General features: G+C 40.4%; 1 protein-coding gene across 1 annotated transcript in view; it reads left to right on the top strand.

The window, feature by feature from the left end:
* The window catches only part of HERC5 (HECT and RLD domain containing E3 ubiquitin protein ligase 5), a 47,319-nt gene extending 25,740 nt beyond the window's left edge, over nucleotides 1–21,579 (top strand). Inside the window, exons 16-23 of the mRNA XM_012179691.5 lie at nucleotides 1,283–1,453; nucleotides 3,223–3,366; nucleotides 6,496–6,662; nucleotides 14,689–14,755; nucleotides 15,683–15,753; nucleotides 17,937–18,120; nucleotides 18,199–18,301; nucleotides 21,301–21,579. Of these exons, the coding sequence (XP_012035081.1) occupies nucleotides 1,283–1,453; nucleotides 3,223–3,366; nucleotides 6,496–6,662; nucleotides 14,689–14,755; nucleotides 15,683–15,753; nucleotides 17,937–18,120; nucleotides 18,199–18,301; nucleotides 21,301–21,506 (1,113 nt within the window). The 3' untranslated portion in view covers nucleotides 21,507–21,579. The remainder of the gene's footprint in view (nucleotides 1–1,282; nucleotides 1,454–3,222; nucleotides 3,367–6,495; nucleotides 6,663–14,688; nucleotides 14,756–15,682; nucleotides 15,754–17,936; nucleotides 18,121–18,198; nucleotides 18,302–21,300) is intronic.
* Nucleotides 21,580–24,864: the final 3,285 nt, after the last annotated feature.

Here is a 24,864-nt window from a genome sequence, read left to right as displayed (position 1 = left end):
TACATAATACAGTTACTATAATAAAACAGAAAACTGATGTAAGAGTTCCAAGTACGATCATTGATGAAATACTTAAAAAAAAGGATATTGGAAGGAAAAAAGATACAAGAACTTTATTTTGCTTCAACTCTAACTCTTCTCTCTTGATTTTAAACAAGTTTCCAGTAATTATTTTACGGAACCAGCATTTGCTTCCGCTCTCTTTTGCAAAGAGACATAGACATTATACCAAATTGTCACTTGGTTCCAAATGGACAGTCTGTATGTCAGTCTGTGAGTCTGTCTGTCTCTCTCATGTTAACTTCCTAGATTATCTGTCCCCTAAAGTCAGTCTGAATTTTCCCCCTAGAAAAGGATATCTTCTAAACGTCTGAACTTCTCATCCTGATGAGAGTATTAGGTTTCAGCTTACTGCTTCAGGCTCCTTAGGCAGGCTAAAGACTGGTGGTCTTTAGCTTGGTCACTGAAGTGTTCATATTTGTGTTTACAGCAGGGGTCCCCAACCCCCGGGCTGTGGACCGATACTGGCCTGTGGTCTGTTAGGAACCCAGCTGCATAGCGCAGCAGGTGAGCAGCCGGCAAGCAAAGGAAGCTTTATCTAGCATTTCCCGTCACTCACATTACTGCCTGAGCCATCACCCCCACCCCAGTCTGTGGAAAAATTGTCTTCCATGAAACTGGTTCATGGTGCCAGAAAGGTTAAGGACCACTGCTTTACATGGTACAGTGGTCCAGAGGAGCCTGTAGTTGGTCACGTTCCTGCTCACCCAAGTTGACCCCACAAGCTTTTCATTCCCTATGGCTCATGTATCTTTTGCTCTCAGGGGTAAATGCTGAATATATAGCCTGTCTTCCATGGTGTATAGGCTTCCCTGATAGCTCAGTTGGTAAAGAATCCACCTGCAATGCAGGAGACCTCATTCAATTCCTGGGTCAGGAAGATCCCCTGGAGAAGGGATAGGCTACCAACTCCAGTATTCTTGGGCTTCCCTTGTGGCTCAGCTGATAAAGAATCTGCCTGCAGTGTGGGAGACCTGGGTTCGATCCCTGAGTTGGGAAGATCCCCTGGAGAAGGGAAAGGCTCCCCATTCCAGTATTCTGGCCTGGAGAATTCCATGGACTGTATAGTCATGTGGTGTATATAGTCAGTGGGAGTATATAGAGCTCTTATCCTAAGTGTTTGTGACATGTGCTTACAATAAACTGAGTTGGTTTATTCCATTTTGAAAATTTCTACTTAGAGTCAATGGTGAAATGAAATGAAACATTTTTCTTTTCCCAGGAGAAGAAATTTCAAGCTTGTATGAGGTTGGCTGGCATTGTGGACCAAGAAGGGTCTGCATTATCTTTACTGCCGACCTTTAATCTGATAGTCAGAAGGAGTCACTTGATTGAGGATGTTTTTAATCAGCTAAATCAGTTTGAAAATGAAGATCTGAGGAGGGAGTTAATGGTAAAGTATAATTCTTAATATTTTTGCTGCTGAGAGAAGGAAAACTTAAAAGAATGTAACAGTGGGCCTTACAGAGAGGGAATTACCTCCCTTTTACACTGGAGTTGTCTGTATTGCAGTTCCCCTAATTTTCCTCAGTTACCTGTGAATTCCAGGTGAGAAGCTGCCATTGTTCTCTGGCTAAGGGGCAGCAGGTGAAATGGTTGTCCTCTCCAGTACTAGCCCTAAGATATTCAGTTCCCTTTTGAGGCCTGACTAAGCCTGGCTGGTCATCACCTTTTAAAGGTTCCAGTGAGATGGGATTGACACAGGGGAGAACTGAGAGTTTGTTTCTGCTCTCCTGCAAGAACCCAGATTGCTTTGTTGAAGAGAGAACAGTCTCTTCATTGATTATATAGCTTTCTGAGGGTATAACTGTAGGTATCACCATGTCCTGAACATTCATTAATGATCCTTGGGTCTAGTTACTGTGTAACTTGTCTTACTAATAGATACTTGACATAGAATAATAATGACTAGAAGATCTAATGAATGTTTTCCTTATGCCAGGAACTATTATAAAAGCTTTACACCTACTTGTGTAACCCTTTCAACCACACTGTGTAGAAGGTTCTGGGGTTTTCTTCCCGTTACAGATGGGAAAACTGAGGTGCAAACTATTAGATAACTTATCCCAGAGTGAAACAACTGATAAGTATCAGAGCCAGGGTTTGAGCCCAACCATCAGATTATAGGGGCTTCCTTGGTAACTCAGACGGTAAAGAATCTGCCTGCAATGCAGGAGACCTGGGTTTGATCCCTGGGTCGGGAAGATCTCCTGGAGAAGGGAATGGCTACCCACTCCAGTATTCTTGCCTAGAGAATTCCATGGATGGAGGCTACAGTCCATGGGGTCTCAAAAAGTCAAACAAGACTAACACACACAAACACACATCAGGCTCTAGACTTTCCACTTAATCAAAACAAGTAAAGACTTTCCTGATAATATTTATTAGAATGGTTTGATGGGAGATGTTAATGTATCACTTGTCCTACTCAGATTAAAGAATGATTGACTTGACCAAAGCTCAAGATATTATTTTAAAAGTGTGGAGTTTGCAGTTAGAGCTGGCATTTCTAAATATTTTTGCACATAGATAATGTTTAAAGACCTAGTAAATTCATTATCTGATTCTAACCTGTGTCAGCCAGCCAGTCCACTCAGTTATTTTAATTTTCATTCATCCATTTTTAAAATTTAGGTAACATTTGATAAGTAGCTGTTATTTTCCAGACTCTGTGAAGGATTTTACTTGTATTATACCATTTAATCTTTCTGATGATCTTGTGGGAAAATAGGCTTTGTGAGATTAAGGAGCTTGCCCATATAAAGGGGCAGGGTAAGAGAAAGAATAGAGGTACCAGCATAGAATGCAGGAATCTTCAGTATTAAAGTAACATGGAAAAGAAGAGAGAAATAAAAACTTAAATAGTGCTTCATAAAAGAAAGCAAGGGGGAAAAAAGAGTGTGAAGAAAGAGGAGGTGGTTCAGAAGTGTAAAATGAGTTTGGCAAAATCAAGATGAGACAGAAGAAACTCAAGTCCTTAGAACTGGGAATTCATGGGTTCTTAGGCCTCTTGGAGAGAAACACTTAAGTAGAGAAACATTTTTAGAAGTTGCTGTACATTAATCTCCGAATACTTGTGTCTACAAATAATTATTAAATGAGATTTAATACATAGCAATACAGAGCTCTGGAAGTGATGCATTATTTCCTCTGTATTTTTAGGTTTCATTTAGTGGAGAAATTGGATATGATTTTGGAGGAGTCAGGGCAGAGTTTTTCTACTGTCTCTTTCAAGAAATGACCCGGCCAGAATATGGAATGTTCACGTATCCTGAAGAGGCTTCCTACATGTGGTTTCCTGTCAGGGTAAGTCCTCTTCTTGGCGTAGGTATTTCTTGAGAGAAAAGGTGTGGGGATATACCATAGAAAATTAGGTTGTCTAGACTGTTTTATTTTAGGAGAAGAATTATTGCTGTAATTATGGAGATAAATTTTAATTCTAAAAGGTGATATTTTTTTCTTGAAACTAGGGTCCTCTTCCCCCAGATTCTCAAGTCCACACAGGAGAACTTCAGCAATATGTTTTTTTTTTTTTTTTAATTATTATTATTTTTAAAAATCTTTAATTCTTACATGTGTTCCCAAACACGAACCCCTCTCCCACCTCCCTCCCCATAACATCTGTGTGGGTCATCCCCATGCACCAGCCCCAAGCAGGCTGTATCCTGCGTCAGACATAGACTGGCGATTCAATTCTTACATGATAGTATACATGTTTCAATGCCATTCTCCCAAATCATCCCACCCTCTCCCTCTCCCTCTGAGTCCAAAAGTCCGTTATACACATCTGTGTCTTTTTCCCTGTCTTGCATACAGGGTCGTCATTGCCATCTTTCTAAATTCCATATATATGTGTTAGTATACTGTATTGGTGTTTTTCTTTCTGGCTTACTTCACTCTGTATAATTGGCTCCAGTTTCATCCATCTCATCAGAACTGATTCAAATGAATTCTTTTTAACGGCTGAGTAATACTCCATTGTGTATATGTACCCCAGCTTTCTTATCCATTCGTCTGCTGATGGACATCTAGGTTGTTTCCATGTCCTGGCTATTATAAACAGTGCTGCAATGAACATTGGGGTACATGTGTCTCTTTCAATTCTGGTTTCCTCGGTGTGTATGCCCAGAAGTGGGATTGCTGGGTCATAAGGTAGTTCTATTTGCAATTTTTTAAGGAATCTCCACACTGTTCTCCATAGTGGCTGTACTAGTTTGCATTCCCACCAACAGTGTAGGAGGGTTCCCTTTTCTCCACACCCTCTCCAGCATTTATTGCTTGCAGATTTTTGGATCGCAGCCATTCTGACTGGTGTGAAGTGGTACCTCATTGTGGTTTTGATTTGCATTTCTCTGATAATGAGTGATGTTGAGCATCTTTTCATGTGTTTGTTAGCCATCCATATGTCTTCTTTGGAGAAATGTCTATTTAGTTCTTTGGCCCATTTTTTGATTGGGTCGTTTATTTTCTGGAATTGAGCTGCATAAGTTGCTTGTATATTTTTGAGATTAGTTGTTTGTCAGTTGCTTCATTTGCTATTATTTTCTCCCATTCAGAAGGCTGTCTTTTCACCTTGCTTATATTTTCCTTTGTTGTGCAGAAGCTTTTAATTTTAATTAGATCCCATTTGTTTATTTTTGCTTTTATTTCCAGAATTCTGGGAGGTGGATCATAGAGGATCCTGCTGTGATTTATGTCTGAGAGTGTTTTGCCTATGTTCTCCTCTAGGAGTTTTATAGTTTCTGGTCTTACATTTAGATCCTTAATCCATTTTGAGTTTATTTTTGTGTGCGGCATTAGAAAGTGATCTAGTTTCATTCTTTTACAAGTGGTTGACCAGTTTTCCCAGCACCACTTGTTAAAGAGATTGTCTTTTCTCCATTGTATATCCTGCCTCCTTTGTCAAAGATAAGGTGTCCATATGTGTGTGGATTTATCTCTGGGCTTTCTATTTTGTTCCATTGATCTATATGTCTGTCTTTGTGCCAGTACCATACTGTTTTGATGACTGTGGCTTTGTAGTAGAGCCTGAAGTCAGGCAAGTTGATTCCTCCAGTTCCATTCTTATTTCTCAAGATTGCTTTGGCAATTCGAGGTTTTTTGTATTTCCATACAAATCTTGAAAGTATTTGTTCTAGTTCTGTGAAAAATATGGCTGGTAGCTTGATAGGGATTGCATTGAATTTGTAAATTGCTTTGGGTAGTATACTCATTTTCACTATATTGATTCTTCCGATCCATGAACATGGTATATTTCTCCATCTATTAGCAATATGTTTTTGACCATTTATAGAATGTACAGGTAAAAATGAGCCCTTCCTTTCTTAGGCATTCATTCTTTGTTTTAGTTCTTTTTCTTCAATGGATTTAAAGACAAAGGCTATGAATATTGGAGTGGGTTGCCATCAGGGGGTATTCGTGACCCAGAGATCCAACTCAGGTCTCCTGCATTGCAGGCAAACTCTTTACCATCTGAGCCACCAGGGAATCCCATTAGCACATCTATGAGTAGGAAATGACAGCCCACTCCAATATTCTTGCCTTCCATGGACAGAGGAGCTTGGGAGGCTACAGTCCAGGGGTTTGCAAAGAGTCAGACACAGCTGATTGACTGACGGAGCACACGCACGTACAGTTAAGATCTGGGCTTCCCTGGTGGCTCAGTGGTAAAGAATCCACCTGCCAAGCAGAAGACTTGGGTTCAGTCCCTGGGTTGGGAAGATCCCCTGAAGAAGGAAATGGCAAACCACTCCAATATTCTTGCCTAGGAAATCCCATGGACAGAAGAGCTTGGCAGGGATCAGATAAGAGTTGGACATAACTTTGAGATTAAACCACCACCACCACCACCAATTAAGATCCTACTACCTTAGCAAATTTGATGTTTATAATGCAGTATTGTTGCAGGTACCTAGTGGCTCAGATGAGAAAGAATCTGCCTGCAATGTGGGACACCTGAGTTCAATCCCTGGGTGGGGAAGATACCCTGGAGAGGGAAATGACAACCCACTCCAGTATTCTTGCCCGGGAAATCCCATGAACAGAGGAGCCTGGCGGGCTGTACAGTCCATGGGGTCACAAAGAATTGGACATGACTTAGTGATTAAACAGCACAGTATTGTTATCCATACTCACTATACTTTGCATTTGACCTCTAGGATTTATTTGCTACTCATTGCAGTTTCTCCCTTTAAACAACATCTCTCCTATCCCCTCACCCCCATCCTGTTAAAGCTTTTAGTAACCAAAACTGTGGCAGAGATTTAAATTGACTTGGTGATTGAGTATAAAACCTAAATATTCTTATCTCAAGATTTTTTGTTTTAATTTGTGATTTGATTTTGATTTTAAAAGGGGTAAAAAGGTTCACTTAATGTAAATATTCCATTGTACTGGTAAAAATTTATAATACATTAAGTTTTTTTCTCCTTTCAGCCTAAATTTGAAAAGAAGAGTTATTTCTTCTTTGGACTTCTATGTGGACTTTCTCTATTCAATTGTAATGTTGCCGACATCCCTTTTCCGCTGGCTCTGTTTAAGAAACTTTTGGACCAAACGCCATCACTAGAAGACTTGAAAGAACTCAGTCCTGTTTTGGGAGAGTAAGTTAACATAGTTCTTTTTTCAGATATATTTATGTATCTTAAATATATTTATATTATAGTATGATTGGACTGCAAGGAGATCCAACCAGTCCATCCTAAAGGAGATCAGTCCTGGGTATTCATTGGAAGGACTGATGTTGAAGCTGAAACTCCAATACTTTGGCCACCTGATGTGAAGAGCTGACTCATTTGAAAAGACCGTGATGCTGGGAAAGATTGAGGGCGGGAAGAGAAGGGGACGAAAGAGGATGAGATGGTTGGATGGCATCACCGAATCAATGGACATGAGTTTGGGTAAACTCTGGGAGTTGGTGATGGACAGGGAGGCCTGGCGTGCTGCGGTTCATGGGGTCTCAAAGAGTTGGACACGCCTGAGCGCTGAACTGAACTGAACTGATGATTGCCATTGTAGACATAATTAGCACGTCTATCTCATCTAATAATTACATTTAGATAAATATTTAAACATATACACATTTCAGTAGTATTTTTATGTTCAGTAGTAGCATTCTAGGTACTTTAAACTGATTTTAACTTAGGCAAGAATTGTTAGGTAATAATTTGACTTTCTAAACAATTAAGAAAAGTTGAATTTTCTATAGTTAGTCCTTGCTGTGCTGTGCTCAGTCGCTCAGTCGTGTCCTACTCTTTGCAGCTCCATGACTGAAGTCTGCCAGGCTCTTCTGTCCACAGGTTTCTCCAGGCAAGAATACTGGAGTGAGGTGCCATTTTCTCCTCCAGGGGCTCTTCTTGACCCAGGGATTGAACCCAAGTCTGTTATGTCTCCTGCGTTGGCAGGTGGATACTTTACCACGAGCGCTACTTGGGAAGTGCCCATAGTCAGCCCTACTGCTTATATCAACCTTTAGACTTTGTACAGAAACGGTCATGACAGAGCACAGGTACACCTTGGTGCACAACCTGCAAGTGATGTTTATTTTAATGGTTGTTTCGTGTCATTACCTTTAAAAGGAAAGCTTATTTCTAAGTTAAAAGGTGAGCCACTGCCTCACCAAACGTATTGGTAACATAAATAGAGTTAATATCCCTGCTGTGTAGTGTTCCTGCATATCCATTAGAAAAGCTGATAGAGTATATTAGAAAGTAATCTACAAAGGAAGCAATAGAAATAGCTCATAAATTAAGATGATTGGTTTCAGACTTCACTGGTGGTGTAATGGTTAAGACTCCATGCTTCCAATGCAGAGGGGTGCTGGTTTGATCCCTAGTCCAGGAACTAGGATTCCATGTGCTGTGCGGCACATCCAGAATTGTTCTAGAAAGATGATCAGTCTTCCTAGTGACCATAGACTACATATTCAAATGAGAGGCTAGTGTGATTTCACATTGGCAGAGTTTGGAAATACTGATGCTATATAGTATTAGCAAGGATTTGGAAAAAGGTTCACCCTGATTTTGGGAATTGTTAGTGGAAGTGTAAAGTGGTAACTCCTTTTCAGAGAATACTGTGGCAGTACAGTAGTCCCCCTTTGTCTGCAGGAGATGCATTCCAGGCCCCCAAATGGATGCTTGCCACCATGGATAGTATACACACATATACATGTAGATATACACACACACCATGTTTTTTCCTCTACATATGTGTTTTTCATATACATACCTTTTACTCAGATAAAAAATTTGTAATTTGGCACATTATGATAGCAGCAATAACAAATAATAAAATAGGACAACTGTAACAATATCCCTTCGTGAATCACAGCCTTGTGGCAAAGAGGCTTGTATAACTCAGTGAAGCTATGAGCCATCCCATGCAGGGCCACCCAAGATGGATGGGTCATAGTGGAGAGTTCTGACAAAATGTGGTCCACTGGAGGAGGGAATGGCAAGTCACTCCAGTATTCTTGTTGTGAGAGCCCCCATAAACAGTATGAAAAAGCAAAGATACGACACTGGAAGATGAGCCTCCCAGATTGGAAGGTGTCCAATATGCTACTGGAGAAGAATAGAGGACAGTTACTAATAGCTGCAGAAAGAATGAAGAGGCTGAGCCAAAGCGGAAACAGCTCTCAGTTGTGAATGTGTCTGGTGGTTAGATTAAAGTCTAATGCTGTAAGGAACAGTATTGCACAGGAACCTGGAATGTTAGGTCCATGAATCAACGTAAATGGGACGTGGTCAAGCAGGAGGTGGCAAGAGTGAACATCAGCATCTTAGGAAATCAGTGAACTAAATGGATGGGAATGGGTGAGTTTATTTTAGATGACCATTATATCTGCTACTGTGGGGGAGAATCTCTTAGAAGAAATGAAGTGGCCCTCATAGTCAACAAGAGTCTGAAATGTGGTACTTGGGTGCAGTCTTAAAAATGACAGAATGATCTCGATTCTTTTCCAAAGCAAACCATTCACTATCACAGTATTCCAAGTCTATGCTCTAACTGCTTATGCTGAGAAAGTTAAAGTTGACCAGTTCTATAAAGACCTACAAGACCTTCTAGAACTAACACCAAAAAAAGATGTCCTTTTCATCATAGAGGATTGAAATGCAGAGATAGGAAGTCAAGAGAGACTTGGAATAACAGGCAAGTTTGACCTTGGAGTACAAAATGATGCAGGGCAAAGGCTAATATCGTTTTGTTAGAACACCCTGGTCATAGCAAACACTCTTTTCCAACAGCATAAGAGATGACTTTACACATTGATATCACCAGATAGTCAATACTAAAATCAGACTGATTATATTCTTTGCAGCTGAAGATTGAGAAGCTCTTATATGCAGTGAGGAAAAACAAGACCTAGAGCTGACTGTAGTTCAGATCATCAGCTCATGATTACAGAAAATTCAGGCTTAAATTGAAGAAAGTAGGGAAAACCACTAGGCCATTCAGGTATGACCTAAATCAAATCCCTTAAGATTATACAGTGGAGGTGATGAATAGATTGATGGGATTAGATCTGGTGGAGTACCTGAAGAACCATGGCAAGAGGTTTGTAACGTCGTATAAGAGGCAGTGACCAAAACCATTCCAAAGAAATAGAATTGCAAAAAGGCAGAATGGTTGTCTGAGGAAGATTTAGAAATAGCTGAGGAAAGAAGAGAAATAAAAAGCAAGGGATAAAGGGAAAACATACTCAACTGAATGCAGAGTTCCAGAGAATAGTAAGGAGAGATAAGAAGACCTCTTTTAAAGAAAAAAAAAAAAGAGGAAAACACTAGAATGGGAAAGACTAGAGATCTCTTCAAGAAAATTGGAGATACCAAGGAATGTTTCATGCAAGGATGGGCCCAGTAAAGGACAGAAATGGTAAGGAGTTCACAGAAGCAGAAGAGATTAAGAAGAGGTGGCAAGAATACACAAAACAACTGTACAAAAAAGGTCTTAACGACCTGGATAACAATGATGGTGTGGTCACTTACCTAGAGCCAGACATTCTGGAGTGTGAAGTCAAGTGGTCCCTGCCGCTAAGTTGCTTCAGTCGTGTCCGACTCTGTGCGACCCCATAGATGGCAGCCCACCCAGCTCTCCCTTCCCTGGGATTCTCCAGGCAAGGATACTGGAGTGGGTTGCCATTGCCTTCTCCAAGTGGTTCTTAGGAAGCATTACTATGAGCAAAGCTAGTGGAGGTGATAGAATCCCAGCTGAGCTATTTCAAATCCTAAAAGATTATGCTGTTATAGTGCTACGCTCAATATGTCAGTAAATTTTGAACTCAGCAGTGGCCACAAGACTGGAAAAGATCAGTTTTAATTCCAATCCCAAAGAAGGGCAATACCAAAGAATGTTCAAACTACTGTACAGTTGTACATTTCACATGCTAGTAAAGTTATGCTCAAAATTGTTCAAACTAGGCTTTAGCACTTTGTGAATTGAGAACTTCCAGATGTACAAGCTGGGTTTAGAGAAAGCAGAGGAACCAGAGATCAAATTGCCAACATTCATTGGATCATAGACAAAGCAAGAGAATTCCAGAGAAATGTCTGTCTCTGTTTCATTGACTGTGCTAAAGCCTTCGACTTTGTGGATCATAGCAAACTGTGGGAAACCCTTTTAAGAGATGGGAATACCAGACCATCTTACCTGTCTCCTGAGAAACCTGTATGCAGGCTAAGAAGCAACAGTTAGAATTGGACATAGAACAATGGACTGGTTCAAAATTAGGAAAGGAATATGACAAGGCTGTATATTGTCAACCTGTTTATTTCACTTATATGCAGAGTGCATCATGCGAAATGCCAGGCTGGATGAATTACAGGCTGGAATCAAGATTGTCAGGATAAATATCAACAACCTCAGATATACATGTGATACCACTTTAATAGCAGAAAGTGAAAAGGAACTAAAGAACCTCTTGATGAGGTGAAAAAGCTGACTTAAAACTCAGCATTCAAAAATGAAAATCATGGTATCTGGTCCCATCACTTCATGGCAAATAAAAGGAGAAAAAGTGGAAGCAGTGACAGATTTCATTTTCTTTGGCTCTGAAATCACTGTAGATGGTGACTGCAGCCATGAAATTAAAAGACACTTGCTCCTTGGAATCCGAAAAGCTATGACATACTTCGACAGCCAATTAAAAAGCAGAGACATCACTTTGCTGACAAAGGTCTGTATAGTCAAAGCTGTGTTTTTTTCAGCAGTCATGTATGAATGTGAGAGTTGGATCATAAAGAAGGCTAAGCACTGAAGAACTGATGCTTTTGAATTGTGGTGCTAGAGGAGACTCTTGAATGTCCCTTGGACTGCAAGATCAAACCAGTCAGTCTTAAAGGAAATCAACCCTGTTTATTTATTGGAAGGACTGATGCTGAAGGTGAAACTCCAATACTTTGGCCACCTGATGCGACGAACTGACTCACTGGAAAAGACCCTTATGCTGGGAAAGATTGAAGGTGGGAGGAGAAGGGGATGACAGGATGAGATGGTTAGATGGCATCATGAACTCAATGGACATGAATTTGAGCAAACTCTGGGAGATAGTAAAGGACAAGGAAGCCTGGTGTGCTGCAGTCCATAGGGTTGCAGAGTCACACATGACTTAGCAAGTGAACAACAACTGTAATAAAAGTTACCTGAATGTGGAATGCAGTCTTCCTATCTTTCAAAATATCTTATGTGCAAATCTAATGCCTTTTCCATCCTAACTAGCTTTATCATGCACTGTGGCCAGAACGCTGCAGTTTGAGGTGCAACAGCAAAACCAGTATGTTCCTTTGTCCTTCTTCACAATTTCCCAGATAGAAGATTCTTCTTACCGTGATTGTAGCAACCTCAGGATATGATTTTTTTCTTTCCTCGTTAAATTGAGAACTTTTAACTTTTCACTTAAAAGATATACTTTACAGCTTTTCTTTCGCACATCCCAGTTGCTAGCATCACTACTCTTGCTCTTTGAGGCCATTATTAAGTTAAATAAGAGTTCATGGATGCAAGGGCTGTGATACCATAGTGGTCACGAGGCAGCTACTAAATGACTAACAGGTGGGATATGCTGGACAAAGGTATGATTCACATATCCTGGGATAGCATGAGATTGCATCTTGCTACTCAGAACGTCCTACAATTTAAAACTGATGAATTACTTAATTCTGGAATTTCCCATTTAACATTTTCCAATTGCAGTAAACCAGAGGTAACTGAACCTGTAAAAAGCAAAACCATGGATAAGGTGAGATTACTTTGACCCAGGAATTATACCTCTACACATTTCACATTCAGAAATACACAATCATGCAAAGATGTATGCCTGCTGGTGCACATTGTATTAGTTTGTGTAATACGTAAACTACCTAAATGTTCTCTAGTAAAAGTGAAGAAAATGAAAGTGTGTGTTGCTCAGTCGTGTCCAACTCTGTGACCCCGTGGACTGTAGTCCACCAGGCTCCACTGTCCATGGGATTCTCCTGGCAAGAACACTGGAGTGGATTGCCATTCCCTTCTGGGAATTAATATTTTTTGTATATTTATGCAGTGGAATACTATGGAGATTTTTTAAAGAATGAGAACAGTAGTATGATTCTGTTATTATTCCTACTTTACAGATGAGGAAACTGAGACAGAGAAAAGTTAGATAATTTGCCTCAGACCCCATAGTGACAGAACCATGAGTAGAACGCAGTCTAGCTCGAGAATCCCAACTATTAATCATTGTATTTATATACTAATAAGGGAAAAAACACTGAAAACACCAGATTTGGTAAAGAGGTAAATTTGTCATTATTTTTTACTGAAAACATTGACAATGACTTAATCCAGCTTATGTCTAAAAAGACTTATTAAACTAAATAACTTCATATAGACGAACTAAGTAAAGACCGTTAAATCCATATTAGCATTTCTCAAACTTTTAGGTCTTAAGATTCTCAAAAATTAATAGAGGACCTCGAAGAGCTTTTGCTTATATTAAGTAAACTTGTCAGTATTTATGATATTAAAAATTAAAAGTAAAAAGTTTTAAATATAGGAATACACACTAGCTATCATATCACCTCTGGAAAACTGTTCTGTGCTCGTGACAGAATGTGAGAAGGCAAGTAACATCTTAGTGTTATTACGATATTTGTTTTGACCTTGCAGATCCTACCCCACCCACCCAGTAAAGGCCTCAGGAATTCCCAGAAGTTGTGGTTTACACTTTGATAATCGCTAATCTCTGTATTCAGTAAAACTGCTATTTTAATCCTAGAAGGCTTAAAAAAAAAAAAGAAAAGAAAACCCAGCTTAAAGTTTATATGGATGAGCAAGGGGCCAAGAATAGCCAGAGATCATTTGTAAGGTGAATAAGGATGGGGGAACTTGGCCTACCAGATATCAAGAATCATCAGAAAGCTGTATTAATTAGGGCAGTATGATTTTGGTGCTGGCTTTCCAATGGGACAGGAGAGTGTGGAACCTGACCCATATACACATGGCACTTTGTTAGAGGTAGTTTATTAGACCAGTGGGAACAGAAGTACTCTTCAAGTAATGCATCTGGGGAAAAAAATGAGAGCAGATACCTTAGGCCATGGACCAAAACCAACTCTGTGTGGATTAAGGACTTAAATATTGAACATAAAAATGAAGGAAATACGGACAGTTATTTCTCACTATTGCAATGTCTCAAGCAAGACGTAAAAATACTAACAGGAAAGATTGATACATTTAACTGCAGTAAGATGAAAGAAATTCTTTGTTCATCAAGAGATACCTTAGCAAAGAGAAAAGGTATTCTTCAAACTGTATATGTGTGTATAACACATTCGGGGTGACGTGAGAAAAGAAACGTGAGATAAGAAACGTACCCTTTATACATAGATATAAGATACTGGAGGTGTTTTAGTTCTTGTTTGGGGACGTGTTCTTCATAAACACACTCATAAATAAGCCACCCATGGACATACAGTGACAAAGCATCATGAACCAAATCTATGATGAATCCAGTTTTGTCAGCTGAGTTCCCATTAGTCTCGTTCAGGTCCCCCAAAACACAATAAAACATGGTCTGTTTTTATCATGATACCATTTAAAAGACCCAGCATGTTTAGAGAATTGTGTGGCGGCCCAGTAGTTAGGACTTGGTGCTTTTACCACCATGGCCTGTGTTCAGTCTCTGGTCGGGGAACTGATCCCGCAAGCTGCATGGTGTGGCAAAAAAAAAAAAAAAGATTCAGATTTTAGCAAAATTTAGTAATAAAAAATCCAGCAGGGGAAAAATCAGCTGATTCCACCTTCTCCCAGAGGCCTTACCCAGTGACACGCATCCTTTTAGAAAGAGTTAACGAAGCTCTCCCATATTGTACCTGTACCAGTTATGTTGTTTCTGGTGGTACTTATCCGACACCACTGTAGTTAGGGTGGAGGGAAGAGAGCTGGGAATTGGGTGGGAAGCCTGCAGAATTACAAATAAACCTCCAAACCTCACACTTTTGGCTGCTGCCTGGCCCTAGTTAGACTATCGATATACAGAAACAAGTGACATGAACTAAACCTGACCTCCCACCTTGAGAACAGGCATGCCCTTGACATTTTTAGATGATGTATCTAGCCATCATGATTATTGACAATAAGACTGTTCTTTAGGAGTTTGCAGACACTTCTGGATGATGATGGCGATGACTTAGAAGAAGTATTTCACATCCATTTTAATGTAAGTAACAGTAAAAATAAAATTACAGCTCATACTAATCTGATTTTACTACTTATATACCTTATAAATGTATATGCTTTATAAATTTGTATACTCTATAAATTTATAGACTTTATAATCAGATTAACTATTTATATACTTTTAATATAAACTATCGAGGTAGTACAAAAGGTATTTTTTCCTCATTTTTCATGAGCTGGGTGTATTATCAGTTAGATTTTACTGAGTAACAGATAACACCTAAACTTGGTGGTGTAAAACAGCAAACACGGTTCTGGGGCTTTCTGGACTGGCCTGACTTGACTGTTCTGGGTGGATCACAGTGGCCTTGCTCCCACACCTGTTCGTTAGCAGGCTGGTTGGTTGAGGGGGTGCAGCTGGAACAGCTGTGTCTGTCCTAGTTGACTAGCTGAGGCTTCTTCACAGAGTGAAGAGTTACAGAAAGTAGGAGATGGCAAGCCCCAACACGCAGCTTTTTGTCAAGCGTTTACTCCTGTCAGGTTCCACTGGTCAAATTACTTCACATTGCTGCACTCAGATTCACGAGCTGAAGAAATAGACGCCCCCTCTTGATGGGAGCTGTTGCAAAGTTACATGGCGTAAGGATGGGAGGAATTTTTGGCCAGTTTAGCAAATCTACTGCGCTGGGTCTGTGCTGTTGTGAAGTGAATACTGAGATGTGGCAATTTTCCCAGTAGTTTATTCAGTATGATCAGTTAAAATAGATAATTCAGGTTTTAAAAAAGTTTATTTTTCATTCTCTGTGATAAATGTGGTAATTTTTTTTTACCACCTTGCTGGTTTTTATAACAAAAATATGTATTTTCACGAATTCTTGAGGAAAAGAGGTATGCTCAAAAGTGTTTTTGTTGACAGTAGATTGTTGGGGATTCTCTTGGAGATTACTGAGTTCATTTGTGGTTACAGGTGCATTGGGACAAAAATGATGTAGACTTAATTCCTGACGGAAGTCACATAATTGTTGACCAGACTAACAAGTAAGTATAAAGAAATAATTGTTTTGTCTGAAAAGAGAAAGTGTTACTTGCTTAATTGTGTCCGATTTTTCGCAGTGTTTATTTCACTCGGCTCTTAAAATTCCTTGTCATTATAATCTTCCTTTCTTAGCCATCTTCCAGTGAGGTGGAGGATCAGCGCATGTTGTGTGCATGTGTGTGTCTCCAGGTTTGCTGCCGGCTGGGATGGAAGTGGCTTTCTTGCACAGGCCTTCTCTTATCTTCCTGTCTAGGGGATAAAGACCTCTCTTTAACTCTTACCTGGCTTTTCTTTTTCTTGCCATGTCACACATTATCTGCCTTTATTTTTACTTGAGTGTTTCCCCCGCCTCTTAGGAGCTGTGTGATGCCAAGAGCATGGTCTGTTTTGCTCACTGTTGTTTGTCCAGTACCTAGTTCACAGTGGTGCCCAGTCCATAGCAGGCACTTAGTTTTGTCAATATTATTAGATGTTAACTGTGGTATCTTGACTTCCCATTACCGTATGGGATGCCATTTAAAGCCGTAGAATTTGGGATCATAGAATAGTCCCCTGATAGTTGGTCAGAGTGGCAAAGAAATATTTAGTGAGCATTCTGGCCTAAAGCCCAGTGTTTCTCTCTAATTTTTAAAGTATTAAAAAATTTGAATTATAACATATAGAAAAGTTCAAAGTTATAAGTATGCAGATCAAGAAATGGAACATTTCTGGCTCTGTGGTATATTTAATCAATATACCTCAATTTTGTCCATAGAATTATTGATTGCCTGGCTCCTTCCCCTGAAAGTGCCCAGAGGCAGCAACTTCAAGTGAAGCGCTGGGCTCACTCCAGGGGGCCTCTGTGCTCTCTTGGTCCGGAGGCCTGTTTGAATATTGGCTTTGATTTGAAAGCCTGGAGCTTTTGTATTTGTTACCTGGCTTTCTCTAGTTTATCCCTGGGAACCTTTGCTACAAGCTGCTTCAGCTAGACAAAGAAATGTCCTTTTTGTATTTAACCACAAATAATTACTCACTCTGACCAATTCAGACAATACACGAATATAAAATAGGAAGTTTCTCCTGGCTCCCAAGCCCATTCCCCAGAGACAGCAGGAACAATTTTTTTCTCTTCTGGTCTATCAGTTCTCTTAACCGTGTGACTGTGAGCAGTCTCGCACTTGCACTGTGTCTGTTTCCTTTTTACCAAAATGCATAAGAACCTGCCTCACGGTTTTATGAAGATTAAATTAGATAATCTATATTAAAAAAAGCCACAGCTCTAACGGTTGTACATGGTAAGCACCCAATTTTAGATATTCCAGCTCTCTTGATGCTGGGGAAGATTGAAGGCAAAAGGAGAAAGGGGTGGGGGGCCACAGAGGATGAGATGGTTATATAGCATCACCAATCAATAGACATGAATTTGAGCAAACTCCAGGAGATAATGAAGGACAGGGGAGCCTGGCATGCTGCAGTCCATAAGGTCACAAAGAAATGCAATTTAGTGACTAAACAGTGACCAACAACTAGCCCTTTATTAGTAGTATTTTGCTTTAAAATATTTTATTAGAATCCTTTTGGTAAGACCAAGTGTGGGCCATCTAATTAATTTTGGCCTCAAATTTCTAGACAGTCCCCTCCCTCCCACTCCTGGAGGTTAACAGCTGCTCACAAGGTTTAATGCAGGAAAGATGTAAAGTTCCTAGGATCTATTCAACACCAGATAGAGGACTTTGTTTGTGTCAGCAAAATTCACAGTACCCAGGTAGAAGGCACAATGCTCTCTTGCTTCTTATCACGGCCTGTTGAGGTGACAGGAACTATTACCTGGGCGCCCCAACCATCACAGCAGCACTTCTCCAAGAGGAGAGTTCCAAACCAGGCCAGCCCGGAGTCTCTGTGAAGGGGCACTGCCCTGCTGGGCTTCCAAAGCTCTTGTGTTTTATCCAATAATAGTGCACTGGTGGATCTTAAACCTCTTGTGGCACTGTGGACCCTTCTTCGAGAATAAGGGCCCTGCACACCAGCAGCTGTGTGCGGATGGTGCAGGCAACCTCCTTTCCCTTATTTGGGGAAGGTGCTGCAGCAGCCACCAGGCAGACCCCAAGGCCACCATCTCTTCCTTTATTTATATCATTTTCACCCCCTCCCCCAGTTTTGTTGGGAGTATTGCTATAATCTGAAATCATTCTTTGTTTTATTAAAGGAGAGACTATGTTTCTAAGTATGTCAATTACATCTTCAACATCTCTGTAAAGGCAGTTTATGAGGAGTTTCAAAGAGGATTTTACAAAGTGTGTGACAAGGAGATTATTGAATTTTTCCATCCCGAACAACTTAAGGATGTGATTATCGGAAATACAGATTACGACTGGGAAACATTTGAAAAGGTACATCATAAAGCCCGAGTGGTTTAAATTAAAATTTTATTTGTTTCTTGAATATTTTTTTTTTGCATTTCTCTATAGAACGCACATTATGAACATGGATACGACAGTTCACATCCCACCATAGTGATGTTTTGGAAAGCTTTACACAAATTGACCTTGGAGGAAAAGAAAAAATTCCTTGGTGAGTGTTACATCAGGAGGAAGTCTGTACTCTCGTGTCCTTTTTGTGGGGTAAGGAAATCTTGTTCTTCCCAGGCATCACTTGCCTGTGAAGTCAGAGTCACTCATAGTCCAGTGGAATGCTCTTAATTTCAGGTTGCCCCAATATATTAAAAAAATGCTAATATAGATTTTTTTTCTTTTTTTTTTTGAAAATATAGATTTTTTTCCAGTCATTTTCAATTCTGCCTGTTGTAAATTTGGCTTCTTTGAGCTAAATATTGAGACTTCTGTAGTTGTATCATCATTCAGTTACCCAGGCCCCATGGGATGAGCCAAGCTGTACACTATCACTTGTCTCCATGGTTTTAACTCAACCTTCAGACTTCGATCTGTTTTATGCCTATGCAGTGTTTTTCAGATCATGAACTCCTTATTGCCAAATTCAGACTTAAATTGAAGAAAGTAGGGAAAACCACTAGACCATTCGGGTATGACCTAAATCAAATCGTTATGATTATATAGTGGAAGTGACCAAATAGATTCAAGAGATTAGATCTGATAGAGGGCCTGAAGAACTATGGACGGAGGTTCATGACATTGTATAGGAGGCAGTGATCAAGACCATCCCCAAGAAAAAGAAATGCAAAAAAGGCAAAGTGGTTGCCTGAGGAGATCTTGCAAATAGCTGTGAAGGGATGCAAAAGGCAAAGGATAAAAGGAAAGATATACCCATTTGAATGCAGAATTCCAAAGAATAGCAAGGAGAGACAAAAAGCCTTCCTAAGTGATCGATGCACAGAAATAGCGGAAAACAATAGAATGGGAAAGACTAGAGATCACTTCAAGAAAATTAAAGATACCAAGGGAACATTTCATGCAAAGATGGGTTCAATAAAGGACAGAAATGGTAGGGACCTAACAGAAGCAGAAGATATTAAGAAGAGGTGGCAAGAATACATGGAAGAACTGTACAAAAAAGATCTTCACAACCCATATAATCACCTAGAGTCAGACAGCCTGGAATGTGAAGTCAAGTGGGCCTTAGGAAGCATCACTATGAATAAAGCTAGTGGAGGTGATGGAATTCCAGTTGACCTATTTCAAATCCTGAAAGATGATCCTGTGAAAGTGCTGCACTCAGTATGCCAGCAAACATGGAAAACTCAGCAGTGGCCATAGGACTGGAAAAGGTCAGTTTTCATTCCAATCCCAAAGGCAATGCCAAAGAATGCTCAAACTACCGCACAATTGCACTCATCTCACATGCTAGTAAAGTAATGCTCAAAATTCTCCAAGCCAGGCTTCAGCAATATGTGAACTGTGAACTTCCACATGTTCAAGCTGGTTTTAGAAAAGGCAGAGGAACCAGAGATCAAATTGCCGACATCCAGTGGATTGTGGAAAAAGTAAGAGAGTTCCAGAAAACATCTATTTCTGCCTTATTGTTTATGCCAAAGTTAATGGCATAGTCATTTGCCATTTAATTACTATGTGGATCACAATAAACTGGAAAATTCTGAAAGAGATGGGAATACCACACCACCTGACCTGCCTCTTGAAAAACCTGTATGCAGGTCAGGAAGCAACAGGTGGAACTGGACATGGAACGACAGACTGGCTCCAAATAGGAAAAGGAGTATATCAAGGCTGTATCTTGTTACCCTGCTTGTTAACTTATATGCAGAGTACATCATGAGAAACACTGGGCTGGAAGAAGCACAAGCTGGAATCAAGATTGCCGGGAGAAATATCAATAACCTCAGATATGCAGATGACACCACCCTTATGGCAGAAAGTGAAGAACTAAAGAGCCTCTTGATCAAAGAGAGAGTGAAAAAGTTGGCTTAAAGCTCAACATTCAGAAAACGATCATGGCATCTGGTCCCATCACTTCATGGGAAATAGATGGAGAAACAGTGGAAACAGTGGCTGACTTTATTTTTCTGGGCTTCAAAATCACTGCAGATGGTGACTGCAACCATGAAATTAAAAGACGCTTACTCCTTGGAAGGAAAGTTAAGACCAACGTAGATAGTATATTAAAAAGCAGAGACATTGCTTTGCCAACAAAGGTCCATCTAGTCAAGGCTATGGTTTTTCCAGAAGTCATGTATAGATATGAGTAGGACTATGAAGAGAGCTGAGCTCCAAAGAATTGATGCTTTTGAACTGTGGTGTTTGATAAGATTTTTGAGAGTCCCTTTGACTGCAAGGAGATCCAACCAGTCCATCCTAAAGGAAATCAGTCTTGAATATTCACTGGAAGGACTAATACTGCTGCTGAACCTCCAATACATTGGCCACCTGATGGGAAGAACTGACTCATTTTAAAAGACCCTGATGCTGGGAAAGATTGAAGGTGGGAGGAGAAGGGGATGACAGAAGATGAGATGGTTGGATGGCACACTGACTCTATGGACATGAGTTTGAGTGAGCTCTGGGAGTTGGTGATGGACAGGGAAGCCTGGTGTACTGCAGTCCATGGGGTCACCGAGTCGGACACGACTGAGTGACTGAACTGAACTGAGTTTTTTTCCTGAGACTTGCTTGATGATTGCCTCTCTCATTTTCTTACTCAGTTTCCTTACTTATTTTTAAGGAACATTTATCTCCTTTTTTCTTTGGATAACATGGATGTTGAAAGGTATTCAGATTTTTGCAGAAACCCAGCCTACCTTTCCAGTCTTTGAACTGGAAGTCCTCCCGGTTACCCCTAATTCTCTCCCTGCTCTGCCATGGCATTTACGCTCATGAGGGACTAATTCCATGGCATCTCTGGGGCTGTCTTACACCCTTTTTATTTTTCTCTGTCTTTTCCTGCCCAAGAATTTAATATTCCCAACCAGACTGTAAGTTGCTTAAGGGCAGTGACTGTGTCAGACTTGGTCCTAACAATGGCCCCCAATGCAGTCCAAAGCACATGGGCCCTCAATTAATGTTTTTGAATAAACATATTTTCTCTATATAAATTTTGGTTTCTGTGAAGCAGATAGCACTGATTTTTCTTCTTTTTTTTAGTGTTTCTTACAGGAACTGACAGAATTCAAGTAAAAGGTGTAAAGAACATGAAAATAACATTTTGCTGTCCTGAGACTTTGAATGAGAAAGATCCCATAAGAGCACAGACATGTTTTAGTGTCCTCTACCTCCCTAAATATTCTACAATGGAAAGAGTAGAAGAAGCACTCCAAGTGGCCATCAATAACAGCAGAGGATTTGGCTGACCTACCTCACACTCTTTACCCCTTTTGGGAAATATTTTCAAAAATAAAATTAACTTAAAACTTAACATAAAAATCTTGCTGACTGTTCATTGTGTTCACTTGCTTTTTTAGAATTCCTGTTTTTGCTTGTAAAATGTATTGGCAGCGATATGGATTAGGCTGTTAAAACAAGTGCATTGAGAAACAGTGCATTGAGACAGCAGGGTTTCTTCTCATAAATGTCTGGGTAGTTTGTCCAGGGCGTAAGTGGTTCTTTTCCCTCTCAACTGCTCTAGTTACCTAGATGACTTTCTTGTTGCAAATTTCAATGGAAACTTGCACATTTCTATCTTAAATGTATTTATTGCATTTGAAACTGTTGACTCCTTTCTCCTCAACTGCTAGGCTTTCTTTTTCGTGGCTGCTTTCCCATTTCTTTTGCATGCTTCTCTTTTACTTTCTGACCTTAAGTGCTCGTCTGGTCATCGTTTCTCACTCTACACATATTCCTTCTCGTTGCTCTGGCATCAGTCATTATTTCCAGGCTCATGATACCCAGATCTCTCTCTGTCCGACAGGAACTGACGATACAGCACGACAGCCGCTTTTCCTACGTAGCCTGTGTCTACCTGCATGCTTCCCAGCTCCTTCATCTCAGCATGTTTAAGAATATGATCATTTTCCCTGCATTCTGCAGCCTGTATTCTGGTACCACTAACACCTCCTTCAACCATCTTCCCTTCTTCCCTCTTATTCACCCCCACATTTGAAAAAATCAGGTTTTGACGATCTTGTTCTTCATCTTCCTCTAAGCCCACTGCCGATGCTTTAGTTCAGGCTCTTATCATCTCCTGTCCCATCACTGCAGTCCTCTCTCAGCTGGTCTCCCTGCATCTAGACCAACACTGTCCAGTAGAACTTTCTGTAAGGCTAGAGACCTAGACGGGCTTCCCAGGTGGCGCTAGTGGTAAAGAACCTGCCTGCCAGTGCAGAAGACTACGGAGACATGGGTTTGATCCCTGGGTCGGGAAGATGCCCTGGAAGAGGGCACGGCAGCCCACTCCAGTACTCTTGCCTGGAGAATTCTATGGGTGGAGGAGCCTGGCAGGCTACAGTCCTTAGGGTCGCAAAGAGACACAACTGAAGCCACTTGGTATGCACACAGAAACCTAAGTAGATCTGTACTGTTGAAGAAGATGGACTCCCTGCTGTAGATAAGGTTTAGTTGTTGAATTTTGAAGAGAGAACTTTCATTGGTAGTAATGGAAGAAACAGTGTTGGGCTATGCTGTCCAGTAATTTGTAGCTACTTAACTGAGATTTAAAATTCTAGTCATACTAGCCACATTTCAAGTGTTCAGTGTCTACATGTGACTGGTGGCTACTGTACTAGTGCAAATGTAAGCACTTGCCACAGTAGGGGTCCGTAACACACAAAACACCTGCAAATTTGCATGTGTTTTTTCCTTTTTCTAGGAAGTGTTTATCAGCTGCATACAGCAAAACAATTTTAAAATCAAGCAATAATGTTCAGTTTCATTAACACGGTTATTCTAGTTCAAAAATCCAACCTGATGTGCCTGCTGGTCCCCCCCCCACGGCCTTGCATATACAGTGTACCATGTTCTGGTCACTTGTGACTGGCTCAGTTTCCTCAACAGGCCACAGTCCTGTTTTCATACATGGTTCTTCTTCTGCTTGGAACCCTTGTCTCATCCCACCCCTACCCCTGCTGCTTCCTCACCTCCTGTCTTCAGTTCTGCCTCCCTCTCTGCATGGGTTATTCCATCATTTGTCAGGATTCACTGCAGCTATCATAGCTGTCCAGTACATGCCATCAAAGTGAACAAAGTTTGTGGGATGTGGCTGTCTAGCTCAATGTCCCAACTAGTCTTTCAGTGTCCTGAGAGCTTACCTGCCAGTGAGTTGGCTGGGAGTGCCACCTAGTGGCTTGTGCAGAAAACAGCGGCCACTTACAAACGGAGAATTTCAGTAACCTGGCCAAAACAGAAAAGGGAACAGGACTTTCCCTCCATAACTACACATAGTAATGAGAATCTACTGTGTCTTTGGCTGTAACAGGTAATTTTGTATTTCCTGCCTCATTTAAAACTCCTACAAGGCCTGAAAGTTGGTATCATTTCCCTGTCACAGATGGGCAGAATTTGAAGTTCAGAGAGGCTTCCTTAAAAGCCCACTCTGCAGGAATGGAAGAAAATGAAAAGGTAAAGTAGGTCACAAGTCCTTTCTTGCTCCCTCAGGGTGGAAAATTCCCACTTACAAAGTTGGTGGCAAGGAGCTTATTCATAGGTCTTAAAGATGATCCCTGCCAGTGATGTAGTGAGGACAGTAGGGAACACAGTCTTGCTAAGAGGTCTGAGGAGGCAAGAGGTCCCACCATTGTGAGGTCAGCTCATTACTGGGGCTGTGGGTGGGAATGAGTGCGGAAGAGTTCCAATCAGTGAAAGAATCAGGCAGGATTTCCATGATGGGTTTACAGTGCAACAATATACTTAGGAAAACACAAAGGTCATCAGGCTTGGCTAAGAGTCCAAGCATTTTGACACCTCATTCTATTTTTCCTGAAAATAGAAAGGATGAGTTTGCTCAAAATAAAGCAGTACTATTACAGTGATTCAGAAGACAGACCAAAACTGCATTCCCGAGTGGTTTCAACTTCAGTTATTGTCCATTACTCTGGGTGAACCATTTAATCTGTGTGCTTTAGTTTCCTTATCTGTAAAATCGTTATATTACCCACCCTACCCCTTAGATTATGAGATTTTGTGTAATGTTTAGAATTGTACCTATAGTTTGTACTACACAAATGACTGCTACATAAATACTAGTGAAAGGATGGAGTGCCTACTGTAGGCCCCCAGGGCTTTGCTACTCAGTTTCCTCTAATACGGTAAAAGGCTTAGCTTGAAAAAGCTAAAACTGACTTTTCAGAATACAGTGCTTGTTTTATCAGAATTGTTTCATTTACACTGAGCACAGTGAAATTTAGAGCAAATTAAAGAGTAAAACCACTTCCAAAAGTGATGGGCCCCTCATTCAGTCTCTGCGTTATCTGTATATTGCCAGAAGAGTAATTTTTAAAACAAAACTGCACTAGAGTATACACATTGAACTCATGCAATAGAAAACACATCTAAACTCATTTTAATTTTCTTTTGAAGGAGAAGAATCACTATCTAAAGTTTCTGTTAAACTGCTTTAAGATTCTATTTAGAATCAAAGTTATATTCAGTTCTTAGGTTTCTTTCGGGTAACTACTGAAACATATTGCACCTCTGAAATAGTTACTAATCAGTCTTGTTGAAAGTTCTGGAAAGTCAGGAACTATTAATATGTCAAATGCTCATGCTCTCAGTACT

Source organism: Ovis aries, chromosome 6, assembly GCF_016772045.2.
Source record: "Ovis aries strain OAR_USU_Benz2616 breed Rambouillet chromosome 6, ARS-UI_Ramb_v3.0, whole genome shotgun sequence".
NCBI lineage: Eukaryota > Metazoa > Chordata > Mammalia > Artiodactyla > Bovidae > Ovis > Ovis aries.
This window is presented reverse-complemented; position numbering and strand designations above follow the sequence as displayed.